The sequence below is a fragment of the Mobula hypostoma genome, chromosome 7, assembly GCF_963921235.1.
Source record: "Mobula hypostoma chromosome 7, sMobHyp1.1, whole genome shotgun sequence".
In the NCBI taxonomy this organism is placed as follows: Eukaryota; Metazoa; Chordata; class Chondrichthyes; order Myliobatiformes; family Myliobatidae; genus Mobula; species Mobula hypostoma.
The window spans coordinates 123,109,076-123,123,692 of record NC_086103.1 but is presented as its reverse complement, the minus strand read 5'-3'; the positions used below and the strand labels follow the sequence as shown (position 1 = coordinate 123,123,692).

Genomic DNA, 14,617 nt, shown 5'->3' with positions numbered 1-14,617 from the left:
TGGATGGAGAATGAGCTGAAAGCAGGTGCTTACACAGTATTCAACCAGACTGTTTGATTTCACCATTATAGAGAAGGCCTCTGTGAACAAGGGATGTAATGCACTAGAGTGGAAGTACATGTGAACTGCTGCTTCACCTGCATAGACTGCTTGGGGCCATTGATGGTAGGAAGGGAAGAAGCAAACAGACAAGTGATGCATAGACTGCAAATGCAAGGGAAGAAGGGGGCTGGTTGGTGGGAATGGAAGAAAGGATAAGACAACAGAACTATGAAGGAAACAATCCTTGCAAAGTACTGAAAGGGTAAGCCTCTGGTAGTGGAATCTCTTTGAAGGTGGCAGAAATTGCCAAGAATGATTTGTTAAATACAAAGGCTGTTGGTGGGGAAGGCAAAAACCATGGGAACCTCATCCTTGTTCTGTCTGGAGAAGAGTTTGTGAGCGGAGGCATGGGAAGTGAATGAGATTCAGTCAAAAGCTTTGCTAACAATGCCAACAATGGAAATTCATGACTCAAGGAAGAGATTTCAGGGGCACCTGTATAGAAAATCTCACCACTGCAGCAAGTATGATTGAGGTGGAAGAACTATGAGAATGGAATAGAGTCCTTACAGAAGATAGCGTGGAATGAAGGAAAATCAAGATAGCTGTGGGAGATGTTTGGCTTGTAATGGACATCAGTAACTATTCCACGGTGGAGACAGAGAGATCCAGAAAAGGAAAGCAAAAAAATAAAAATATATACATACATTGATATATGGCATAATTATATACAAAATATAAAATATATATATAATGCTTCCTCCTTTGCTCTATTATCTTGATTTTTATCTAACAAATATACTAAAAGCTGTGTTTATAAGATTTCAATTGACCAAGCATTCATAGCTTTTGGAAAGGAGAGAATTTCACATTATAAATAACTTTGTGTTGAAAAATTGCTTCTTGATTTCACACACCAGTGGTTCAGTTCACGTTTTCAATTCTTGATCTTGAGCTTCACACAAAAAAAAAATCTTCATTTCCCCCCTTCAATAATTGGTCTGAAGAAGAGAAAAATCTCTCAATTTTTTTTTGGAAACTTAACTTCAGTTTATCCCAAGTTCTGTATCTAGTTGAATCTGTACTGAGATATCTCTCCTGAATGTAAGTGCCTAAAGCTGAATGTAAGTGCCTAAAGCAGAATGTAGCCCTTGAAGTAGTATCTGATCAGGGCTCAGAACAGCTGGATCACCACTCCCTCCTATATTCTGAGGAGACAGTGAACAATCCACTTGCTTTTTAAATCTTTGTACCTTGATTGCATATAGTGGTCAGTCTGCTTAGAATCCTTTGTATATTAATTGCCATTGAGTGTTCATGATAAACTATTTATCATTTTAACTCAGTAAAATGGAACTGAAGGAGAAACATTCACTTGACATGATACCTAGCAACACAGACAAAGATAGCTGTTATTGAATGTCAGTCATTTCAGACCCAGAACTTTGCAGAACAAGCTCCTTGGAACAATATTGTAGGCCCCACCAATAGTTAATACATCAAAATCATGAAGGGGAAGATATTTGTCAATGATTGTGCAGTGGTCTGCTCAATATGCAACACCAATAGTGAGGAAATTTGTGCTGTGTGCAGCAAAATCTGGACAACCTTCAAACTTGTCCTGATGTAATACAAGTACTGGGCCATCACCAAAGAATCAAATCTCCGATAGTCAATTAAAGTTTCACTTTTTATTACTAATCTGCCATAGGATGTTGTTAACTATCTACTGCATGTCCCTAAGGAGAATATTTATAGGCACTAGTTTTTTCACATTTTTTCAAAATATTTGTATCAACCAGATGCGACCTGCCTTGTCAAAACTTCATAACCCGAGGGCAACCCTTGAGCAAAAATACTGCGATCACTAGACTAAAGAACACGTTTGTACAGAAGATTGCCAATGTTAAGAGAATTACTTTTAAAGTAAAAGGTCCACTGTAAATTACTTTCCTCTGCACATCCTGCAGTATCACCCAAACCTTGACTCGTTTTTTGATTTTTAAAAATGTGATTAAAAAGGGAGTCCTTACAAATAGATACAAAAATGAAAATTATTGCTATCTGTAACTACTGATGATAAATACCATATTTTCTTGAAAAAGACAAAGCTTGAGATGATTACAAATGAGCAAAAATATAAATTCTGACACACAGCCTTTCTAATATTGTAAAAGATTGAGATGCCATGACAGCTTACCTATAACAGCTTAATTCTTTTATTAAATAATGCAGAGTTGTTACATCCATGCACAGGATCTTTTGTAATCAAGATGATGTAACTTGGACCTAGCTGGTAACAAAATTTCAGTGAAAGCTGCTCTTTATTTGAAAATCCACCAATTTTCTCCTACATACATTTTTTCTTTTAAACAAAATATATTCTGCAAAGACAATGCAGCAAAATTTTGCTAAGTTCATGTACTGAATTGCCTTAAGCTCAAACTACCCTTCACACCACTAAAGTGGACAGAATTTATGTTATATACAATGAAGCACCGATCAACAGTGCTTTACTGTGTTACTTTTCAAAAAAAATCTACACAGAAACTATTCTCTCATATCCAACTATGTGTAAACAAATCTTCTCAGAACCAGTGAAGACACCATGTGTGGACATTTAAACAAATTTTTCTAGTGTTCTGAGATCTCCAAATGATTTGGAGTCCATTGGAGGTAGAGGATATTTGTGAACTGAAGGCAATTCCTTACATTCTAGGAAAGGCAGCATCAAACTTGGATGTAAAATAATGATACACTGAGCATGGAGTAATAAAAAAAGGCCTTCCCATTTATGCTAATGCCAAAATACAAATGTCGTGCTTTGCATGTCAATAACTGTTCCCTCGCAAACTCCTAGGCACAGAATTAACTACATTGATTAATACATTATTCATTCTAAATTCCATATAACCTGAAGATTTTGGTTCTGGCTACAAATAATTGTACTAGGAATAAGTAAACTGATCTGTAGAATAATTAGTGCTTCATCTTTCAATTAACTGTATTTTTCATTCAAACTCATGTTTTCATCCAATTGATGAATCATGCACATCTATATTAATCCTCACGGGAAGCATCTGATGCAATTTTGTTACTTAATCTGACAGTCATAAATAAATATAGTACATAAGGAATGTCTACTGCAAAACTTGAGTAAAGTGTAAAATTATGAATTAATAATTTTAGCATGATTGTGAAAAAAATGAACAAAAGTTTACATAATTTACTGCTGCTTTTCAAAGAATACCTCACCAATTCCTGATAATTTACATTCCAGCAGTTGTTTCATATAGTTGTAGATCCTACGTGTTCTTCAAGCCACCATTTCTAAATTAAGAGGTTTGACTCAACAATGGAACAAAATGTTGTACTGTGGAGCATAATTGGTTGCACCAGTTAAAATCCTGATTAAATCAGTCATCACTCCAACAAAAGCCTTTCCCTCTGCTGCTGAAGTTGTCCATCAACATTTGCTTTCTAGAAAATGTCCCATCTTGATCATTCTGCCTTGTTTTACTTCCTTACTGAGGTCATCCTTATGGAAGATAGTTTCACAACAGCGAATATTTTGCATGAAGAATAAAAATTTGCTGCTTAGCACTCATCTTCTCAGAATCTATCCATTTGATACCACTACATAAATTGCATCTGAAAACAAAACAAAATGAAAAACAGCACATTATTTTCAGCTAAAAATTACTAGGGCAAATTTACTTAAAAAGTATAGTGCAGTTCACCCTAAAAGTACGTCTCACAAAATAATTTTCTTCCATTACAACTCAGTTGAACTTCAAATGATTTTGATTCAATTATCAACACTAATCAGTGTAGATGAGAGTTTTTTGACATTTTGAGACTCAAAAGAATGGAAGTAACTATAATATACTCAACATGAGATTACAAGCAAGATCAAACAGTTTTTGTTTTAAAATACAATGTTTGACCAGAATACATGGTCATGCTGATTATCCAAAACTGCAGTAATAAACTGAGTAATAATGATACTATTACTTTAAGAGTATTCGACATTATGTGTTCTTGAAAATCATTTGCATCATTTTGTGAAGTACCTTTCAAACATTTTCAGGTGACATGAAATTAACTTCTATAGTGGAAAATTAAACACAGACACATATTTAAACTGGCTAACAGGACCCACTTCTGTTGAAGTGGTTGCTGAGGTAAGAACTCCATGATAAAAACATAACATGCTAATTTGTACATGCACTATTCACAAAAGTAAATCAACATTATACATGGTGACAAAGCACAACTTACACCAAACTACACCACAATATCCATGCAATAACATTACTAGCAAAATAATTGAATATTTCAGCAAACTTTAACAGCAATGCTAATGTAGCAGCCTCGTTGATAGTTTTAGAAACAATTCTGTTCACTGCTGAATGTAGTATACACAAGCATATATATCTCGCCATGAATACCTTGTCTGTTTTACAAGAAGTCCTTGAGAGAGAGCTCTGCAAATGGATCCTTTCCAGGAGCTCTAGGAGGACTTTGACTAGAAGGACTCGAGGCTGTAGATAACTAGTTCAGAAAGTGAAGAAAGTGGAAGCAGAAAATGCGAAGAAAAGAACAAGGAAATCAGTGACCGCAATGCCAAAACCCATTGACATTTTAGGAATGACAGCAGATTTTTCAAGGAATCAATTTTTGTGCCAGCATATTTAGTTTTAAAAAAAAGATTACGGTTAAGATTAACGTTTTAGCAGAGCTAACTTCTCAACAAAATCATCACCATAAGGTGATGATATAGAAGTGGCAAGCTTTTATTAATCAAAATACTATTGCAATACACAATTCAAAATATTATTTCCTGATAAAACTTAAAGAAATGACAGATTCTTACAACTTAGCATCTGAATGCATGAAATATATATGAGGTATTTTCTCATATATTTAATGTACATTATTTACTTTTTAAAAAGAGTTTAAGAGAGTATCTATAAAAGATATTAAAATCAGGAAAATCATCAGATTAATACTATGGCTTTCCTTACATGGAGGGATAAAAGGAGAAAATGAAATTTAAACAGGTAGACTGCAGAGACATCTGTTGCCCATCTTCCTGAATGATACATGCTACAGTTGGTCAAAAAGGAACAAAATCAAAAGTAGGAAAGTATTGTGGAACATTCCCAGTCAATGTAAATGATCATCTTTTCACAGGTAATAAAATCTACTTTGTTTAATGAAGGGAACAGAAAACTGGAACTTGGACAGCATCTTCAATAGGCCCTCAAATAATACCTGTAGTTTCAAAGAAGTGTATGGAAACAAAAACAGCAAAAGACTAATAGGCATCATTAAAGGGGAGGGAGACAGTCTCAGCAATCGATGGACTGCAAAGCTGTTAAAATGGGCTACATCTCAGAGGAGAAAGTGAGCAGTCATTGTGACTGAGAAAACAGAATGTAAAAGAACAGATTATGGAGAGGTGGGATCAGTAGCAAGTGAATGGAATCTATGTTGGAAGCCAGAATTATAGCTCTGGTCTACTAATTGTTTAGTTGTAGGTGGGAGGTGCTGCAGATGAAAGTGGCTGTTCTAAATAGTTCATTTTCCCTTTCTACCATCTCCCTCTATTTTCAACATGGGACAAGCAAGGGGAGATAAATAATCATATATTGACTAGGAATGGAAATAAGAAAAATTGTTGAAAGCAAAGTACTGTAGATGCTGGAATTCTGAAAGTTAAAAATCAGGAGTAAGGCTCACTGTACTGAAACACTGACTGTTTTTTCATTCGTAGATGCTACCTGTCCTGCTGAGTATCCTCAGCATTGCTTTTTTATTATAGGTATGTTACTCATTTAAAGGCCATGTAGTGGTTAAAATGGTTATACTGAAATGAAACCTTCAGCTGATTCCTTCTCAGAATTGAAGAAAATATTTTTAAGTATTTAATTTGTTCTTGGTATATTTAGCAGACTGTTCAAGATATTGAACCGTACAAACTCTCCAAGGCACATGAAGAAAAATAATTCTATGAACTATGTGATGATTTACTAATTCAAATAGGATTATAATATCGATTAGGGGAAGAAGAAACATGTGCAATCCTATTTCTTGGGAGGTTTGGGGAAAAAAGCTTATACCTACAACTACTGGTGTTACATCTTCCATACATGAGGACTCTTAATGGGTCATTATTACTTCCTTGATTAAATATTTTGAGATGTGTTTAACCTACCAATTCAAATTTTGGCTACGCACCATCACCCAGGAGATTCTACATTCTATACTGTATTTTATGAAATATAACAATAAAGAACTCAGTGTATATTGTTACTAAACCATGTCACATTACTTCAAATCTCTAGCAAAAATGTTGGAAGAATCTGCAGCTCAGCAACAACCACTCAACAGATAAAAGACCACCTAATACAATGAAAATTGTTTATGGTAATAACAATTCAAATCTCATCATGCTGGTTAAAATACAATTCAATTTTTAAACAAAATTTCATCAATTGCTATAAAAATCACAGAATGGCCTATTTCTGTAAATCACAATAACTGCTTTATTTGAAATAACAACTCAATTCACGGTCTAGATAAGGTTTTGAATAAATTTATCCTTACACAACTATGCTTTATCACTTTCAACAAAGCTGAAGTGTCTCCATACAGTTATAACATTCCTGCATGGAACTATGTGGGATTTTACCTCAATGTAAGCCAAAGCATATCACAATTTCCAAATCATATTATGGTACTGGTATATAGCCTTGTAATTCAAACTCATGAAAGCATGTTGCTAATCTGTAGGAGAGAAACAAGTAGCCCACTCAGGTAATAGAAAATAAGTTCAACACTGAAATATACATAACGTCTGCCTACCCAAAGTGGCAGTATTTGTGTTTGAACAAATTGGGAATTTGAGTGAGGGGGGTTGAGAGTCTTATTCAGATAGTGCCTACAGCACGCACAGCAAACAATTAACTTGCATCCAGTGATCACAGGGTAGGCTGTTGTTAATGGTGTGGCATATAATTGCTTCATTATCTATCTATCAATAGTGCAGTTAGTCGCAATTTGATATATTACCAGAGTGCCAGTATCAACTCTAGTTAGAATTACCGACATTGCACCTCTTCAAAAATAGGAGAATGTCAATTTATAGGTGGCCTTCTTCTATATTATGTAATGCATTGAGCTGCTGCTACTAAGTTAACATATTTCACGTCACATGCCAGTGATAATAAACCTAATTCTGACTCGGAGATACATTCAAAAGGCAGTGGAAGCAGAAGCATCACCAGCCACTGTCACAAGTTGAGCACAGAAGACTTGAACATCATGCTGCAAAATTCTTCAGCCATCTAGCACAAATGATCATTACCTGTGACTCCATCTTCAAACACCTTATCTGAACATTACTGGATGTTGTTCTGCTCAATTCATTATACCCCATCAATTGCCTACCAGCATTTTATCATTCAGGTCCCATGACTAATAACTATCTTCAAATTCCATGTACATTACACTTGTGTACATTGCTCCAACTTTGGGGGTGAATTTCAGGAAAACATTACTTGAAAAATCCCCAGTTTTATAAACTGCTTTTTACTCCACAAGACAAAAAGTAGGTCACTTTGCGACCAAAAAACAGTAAGAAATAACCTACAGTTCAAATAACCCCAATGCAAAGTTTGGAAGACAAAGTTTGAAACCTATATCCTTAACTATGCCCATGTCATAAAGGTCTATTCTGTAGAGATGCAGCAGGAATGTACAGTACACAGCAAGAATAGCCTTTTCTTTATTTAAATATTAAAGAATTCAAACTTAGAAAAGCCAGGTTGAAATATTGTCATCAACAATGAAAACTCAGTCACTTGATTCCTGATGCTCAGCCATCAGCTCAGATACTGATATTCATTGTTATTGAAAGGTATGGAATTGAGATGTATCATGAGGGTTACAAATACTCAGCGACCAGGGCAAAAGATAGGATAATCCATTCAGAGAGGCATCTATAAAATTGTTTACCACAGAAGACTCATGCAGGTTACAGAGGACTATGCACAATGAAATGCTTAATGCATCCATCAGAAAGCCCATGCTCAATATGTAGAACCATGGAGGAATCCAGCACAAATCCCAGTGCTTGGCCCATCTTTCCAGGAGAGAAGTTGTCATTGACTCCACAATGGTGATGTTGCATAGTTTCAATCACCACATAAGCAGTAACTATCAACAGGGGGATGCCATACAAGGCTAGCTTGATTTTAGTGAGAATGCCCTTTGCAGGTGTGCAGATGCCCGACATGTAAACCTCTGAGTTGAGCACGAAAATTAATCCCCAAGTACCTTACAAAGATAAAGCCTCCGTCCAAACATCTGTCTTGCACTCTATCCTCTTTACAGTTTGTTCTGCTCTACGTGCCCTCTGATCATACTATAGGTCAAATTTTACTGCAAGGGAACGCTGACTCATAAATGCAAGTGGAAGCAACTGATTTGTGCAGGACTGAAAGGTCAGCCAGATGTTCATGAGCATTTTCTGAGAAAGATGCAATTTAAGACATCTATAGAATATACTCAATACTGTAGAATAAATTCAACTAAATTCCAAGTAATGCTAAGAGAACAGAATGCAAATATTGTAATCTGAAAAAAAAACTGCAGCAGGAACTCAGCAGAGTAAGCAGTAGCTGTGGAAGCAAAGGCAAGTTGAGGTTTGGGGTCAAGGCCCTTCTTGTAAAACATCAACAGTTCCTTTCCCTCCACAGTTGCTGCTTGATCAATGAATTCCTCAAGCAATTTAATAATTGCTCCTTGCTCCAGATTACAGCATCTGCAATCTCTCCTCTCCACAAAATAAATTCGTTAGTTTCTTCTTGTCAATGGAAGACTGCGAAATTTAATATTGGCCAGAAAACAGAAACTCTGCAAAATTCAAGATTGGTGACAGGTGACATCTTTTACCAAAAACAAAGTAGAGGTTTTGTATTATTAGAACTTAAATGCAACTGTCAGACTCCACTAATTCGTCAGTTATTAAATGCCATGTACACTTAGTAGCCGATAGATAGATAGATAGATAGATACTTAATTTTTCCCACAGGAAATTACAGTGTCACAGTTGTATTACAAGTGCACGGGTATAAATATTAGAAGTGCAAAGAATGATAAAAAAAGTTACCAAAACAATCTTAACAGGAGGGTGTCATCACTTCCCCAGCCTCATTATAGAATCTAATGGCCAAGGGTAATGAGCAGCACCGTTTGCTTAGTTTATCACTAGAAGTGCTCCTCTGTTCAACCAAGGTGGCGTGCAGAGGGTGAGAAACATTGCCTAGAATTGCCAGGATTTTCCGTAGGGTTCTTTGTTCTACCATGGCCTCCAGTGTGTCCAGTTTGACTCTGATAAACACAGCCAGCCTTTCGGCATCACCTGTGTTGATGCCCCAGCACACCACCGCAGAGAAGATTGTACCGGCGACAACAGACTGGTAGAACATGTGAAGGAGAGACCTGCATATTCCAAAGGACTTCAGCCTCCTCAGGAAACAGAGGCAACTCTGGTCCTTCTTGTACACAGCCTTTGTGTTGGTGCTTCAGTCAAGTCTGTCATCCAGGTGCACCTCCAGGTACATGTAGGTCCTCACCACATCCACGTCCTCACCATCAATAGTAACAGGGATACAGGTGGAACTCAGTGTGATCTTCTGCTGCTACAGCCATCCACTTCAGGGTTCGACATGTTGCGTATTCAAAGATGCACCCACAGAACTGCTGCTCACTGGATTTTTTTTTTGTTTTTCACACCATCCTTTGCACATCTAGAGACTATTGTGCTCAAAAATCTCTGGGAATCAGCAATTTCAGAGATGCTCAAACCACACAGTCTGCCACAAACAATCATTCTACAGTCAAAGTCACACAGATCACATTTCTTCCCCATTCTGACGTCTGCTCTGAATGAAACTGAAACTTTTGACCATGTCTGCATGCTCTAATGGACTGTATTGCTGCCAATAATTGGCTTATTTGATATTTTTATTAATGATTAGGTGTACAGTGTACCTACTAACGTGGCCATTGAGAGTACAACTGTAAATAAAGTGCTCAATTACTGGCGTATAATAAAGTTGACAGCAGCTGGGGGCAATAGAAATGCCTGACTAGGGGGAGGGTGGGGGGGGGAGGGAACAACCCCAGGATTTCTACTGCCAAATGTACTCATAAGAGTACACTGACAGGCCCTTCAGACCATCCCTGAGCTGACACAATGCCAATGAAACTAGTCCTTTATGCCTGCACCATATCCATCTATTTCTGCATATTTGTATTTCTATTTAAAAGTTTCTTAAATATCACCATCAGACCTGCTTCCACCATTACCCCTGGCAATCTATTCCAGGCACTTACCATTTTCTGTGTAAATAAACATGTCTTTCATATCATCTTTAAACTTTTCCCTCTTGCCTTTTGTATGTCCTATGCCCTCGACAAAAACTGAGAGGACAACTCGGACAACGCATCAAAGTTGCTGGTGAATGCAGCAGGCCAGGCAGCATCTCTAGGAAGAGGTACAGTCGACGTTTCAGGCCGAGACCCTTCGTCAGGACTAACTGAAGGAAGAGTTAGTAAGAGATTTGAAAGTGGGAGGGGGAGATCCAAAATGATAGGAGACAGGAGGGGGAGGGATGGAGCCAAGAGCTGGACAGATGATTGGCAAAGGGGATATGAGATGATCATGACAACTCTGATATTGGCAACAACAACGAGGGCCCAACAATACTGAAAGAAGTGGAACATACTATGAAGAAAATACGAAAGGGGAAATCACCAGAACCAGATAACATTCCAGTTGAACTGTATGAAGCACTAGAAGATTTTGGTGTAGAGAAATTAACAATCTTATTGAATAGAATATACAACAGTGGCAAAGTACCAGAAGACCTTTTAAAGACAGTATTCATTGCACTGCCAAAGAAACCAGGTGCAACAGAGTGTGGACAACACAGAACAATTAGTTTAATGAGCCACCTCACAAAAATTCTACTTAGAATCATCATGCTCAGAATAAGAAACAAAATTAAACCAGAGATCAGTGAAGAACAGTGCGGCTTTGTCGAAGGCAGGGGAACATCAAACGCCACTTGTATTCTCAGGAATATTATTGAAAGGTCAATAGAAGTACAACAAGACCTATACTTCTGTTTCATTGATTACACAAAACCCTTTGACACAGTGAAACACCAAGTCATCATGAAAATGCTTAAAGTTAGTAATATCGACGGAAAAGATCTAAGAATAATCAGGAATCTCTACTGGCAACAAAGTGCAGCCACACAGATAGACAACGAGATTGGTCAGTATCAGCCAATAAAGCAAGGAGTCAGACAGGGTTGTGTTCTATCACCAGACCTGTTCTCCCTGTATAGTGAAAATATCATGAGAACCATACAAGACCTACCTGGAATAAGTATAGGAGGATACAATATCAACAACCTCCGCTATGCAGATGATACAGTACTGATAGCAAACAGTGAAGGAAATTTACAGAAACTAGTATCTACCATCAACACAGAGTGAAAGCCTTGTCCTAACCTTAAGTAAAAAGAAAACTGAAGTAATGGTAATATCAAAGAAACCTGATATCCCAAACTGTAGGATCGTATTGGGAACTGAAATCCTGAAACAAGTTCACAACTTCAAGTACCTTAGATCACAGGTAACATCTGATGGCAAATGCGAAACAGAGATATAAGCAAGAATAACAATGGCAAGAACAGCATTTACAGAAGTGAGAAACATCCTAACGAACAAGAAAATAGCAATTGACATCCGCCTTAGAACTCTCAGCTGCTACATTCTTCCTATATTGATGTATGGTTGCAAGTCATGGACCATCACAAATGCAATGGAAAAAAGAATCAATGCAGTAGAGCTGTGGTTCCTCAGAAGAATGTTATGCACATCATATAGGATAACCAACAAAGAAGTTTTACAGAGAACAAAAACAAAACATACATTACTTAAAAAAAAAATCAGAAAACAGCAATCAAAATTCTTTGGACACATCATGAGAAGAGAGACATTAGACAATGTCACCCATCCACTACATAATGTACTGGTTGGGCACAGGAGTACATTCAGCCAGAGACTCATTCCACCGAGATGCAACACAGAGCATCATAGAAAGTCATTCCTGCCTGTGGCCATCAAACTTTACTACTCCTCTCTTGGAGGGTCAGACACCCAGAGCCAATGGGCTGGTCCTGGACTTATTTCATAATTTACTGGCATAATTTACATATTACTATTTAACTATTTATGGTTTTATTACTATTTAATTATTTATGGTGCAACTGTAACAAAAACCAATTTCCCCCGGGATCAATGAAGTATGATGACAATGACTACTCCTACTCCTACATTTAGTTACAACTGGAAAGCTGGAAGGAAAAAGCGGAGGCAGACAGAGCATGAAAATGATAGATGGAATAACATCACGGTTAGAAACAGGTGAGGCAACAACTACAATTCGGAGGGTCAGAGACCGTGATGGACGAAGAGACATGATTGCCCACACTGAACAGCAAGGCACCTAAATGATGATGATGCCCTCTACGATTTGACATTCACACCCAGGGAAAAGATTCTGCCTTTTTACCCCATCTATCTGTTACATTTTATAAGTCCAAAACATAAAATTAATTTGAAGAAAAAGACAGGAGCCCGAGAAATAAGAGTCTAACTTGGTGTTTACTTTAGACACTATACACATACTATGCTAAATAGTATACTACACTATACAATAATTTATGAAATTTGTTTGTACAAACCCCATTTCCAGAAAAGTTGGGATATTTTCCAAAATGCAATAAACACAAAAATCTGTGATCTGTTAATTCACGTGAACCTTTGTTCAACTGACAAAAGTACAAAGAAAAGATTTTCAATAGTTTTACTGACCAACTTAATTGCATTTTGTAAACATACACAAATTTAGAATTTGATGGCTGCAATACACTCAACAGAAGTTGGGACAGAGGCATGTTTACCATTGTGTTACTTCACCGTTCCTTTTAATAACACTTTTTAATCGTTTTGGAACTGAGGATACTAATTGTAGTAGATTTGCAATTGGAAATTTTGTCCATTCTTGCTTGATATAAGACTTCAGATGCTCAACAGTCCGTGGTCTCCGTCCTCTGATTCTCCTCTTCATGATGCGCCATACATTTTCAATAGGAGATAGATCTGGATTGGCAGCAGGCCAGTCAAGCACACACACTCTGTGTCTACAAAGCCACACTGTTGTAGCCCGTGCAGAATGTGGTCCGGCATTATCCTGCTGAAATAAGCATGGACGTCCCGGGAAGACCTGATGGCAACAAATGTCTCTCTAAAATCCTAATATACGCCTCAGAGTCAATGGTACCTTCACATACATGCAACTCACCCATGCTGTGGGCACTGATGCACCCCCATACCATCACAGATGCTGGCTTTTGCACCTTTCGCTGATAACAATCTGGATGGTCGTTTTCATCTTTGGCACGGAGAGCTCAACGCCTGTTTTTTCGGAAAACTAGCTGAAATGTGGACTCATCTGACCACAGCACACAGTTCCACAGTCTTTCGGTCCATCTGAGATGAGCTCGGGCCCAGAGAACTCGCCAGCGTTTCTGCATAGCTGTATAGCTTCCTCCTTGCACAATACAGTTTCAAGTTGCACTTCTGGATGCAGCGACGGACTGTGTTGAGCGACAATGGTTTTCCGAAGTACTCCCGAGCCCAGGTGGCTATAATTGTCACAGTAGCATGACAGTTTCTTAGGCAGTGCTGCCTGAGGGCTCGAAGATCACGTACATTCAACAGTGGTTTCCAACCTTGCCCTTTACGCACTGAGATGTCTCTGAATCTTTTCACAATATTATGTACTGTAGATGTTGAAAGACCTAAATTCTCTGCAATCTTGCGCTGAGAAATGTTCCTTTTGAACTGACTAACAATTCTCTCACAAATTTTGGCACAAAGGGGTGAGCCACGACCCATCCTTGCTTGCAAAGACTGAACCTTTGATGGACGTTACTTTTATACCCAGTCGTGATACCTCACCTGCTACCAATTAGCCTGCTTAATGTGGAGTCTTCCAAACCGGTGTTACTTGAATATTCTGTGCACTTTTCAATCTTATTTTAACTCTGTCCCAATTTTTGTTGAGTGTGTTGCAGCCATCAAATTCTAAATTTGTGTATATTTACAAAATATAATTAAGTTGGTCAGTAAACCTATTGAAAATCTTTTCTTTGTACTTTTGTCAGTTAAATAAAGGTTCACGTGAATTAACATATCACAGATTTTTGTTTTTATTGCATTTTGGTAAATATCCCAACTTTTCTGGAAATGGGGTTTGTACAAATAACCTGTAATTATTTAGACAAAGAATGCTTAATCAAATATATTTACAGTATTACTCAGATAATACTGAACATTAAATACACATTATTTTATAAACTTCTATGAAGTCTCCCCTCAGTCTCTAACAATACAGGTAGACCTTCACTAATCCGACTTCCTGTAA

General features: G+C 37.4%; 2 protein-coding genes across 28 annotated transcripts in view; one reads left to right on the top strand and one right to left on the bottom strand.

The window, feature by feature from the left end:
* The window catches only part of ccdc83 (coiled-coil domain containing 83), a 115,818-nt gene that overhangs the window by 94,973 nt on the left and 6,228 nt on the right, over positions 1-14,617 (top strand). The gene's annotated exons all lie outside the window — the stretch shown is intronic.
* Positions 2,239-14,617, bottom strand: part of picalma (phosphatidylinositol binding clathrin assembly protein a) — a 188,253-nt gene continuing 175,874 nt past the window's right edge. For 26 of the 27 annotated variants that reach the window (XM_063053904.1, XM_063053906.1, XM_063053918.1 and 23 more), the window contains 2 exons: positions 4,494-4,596; positions 2,239-3,693 (listed from right to left, as the gene is read on the bottom strand). In XM_063053904.1, coding sequence (XP_062909974.1) covers positions 4,504-4,596 — 93 coding nt within the window. In that variant the 3' untranslated portion in view covers positions 2,239-3,693; positions 4,494-4,503. The remainder of the gene's footprint in view (positions 3,694-4,493; positions 4,597-14,617) is intronic. The other variant, XM_063053917.1, reaches the window with a different exon arrangement.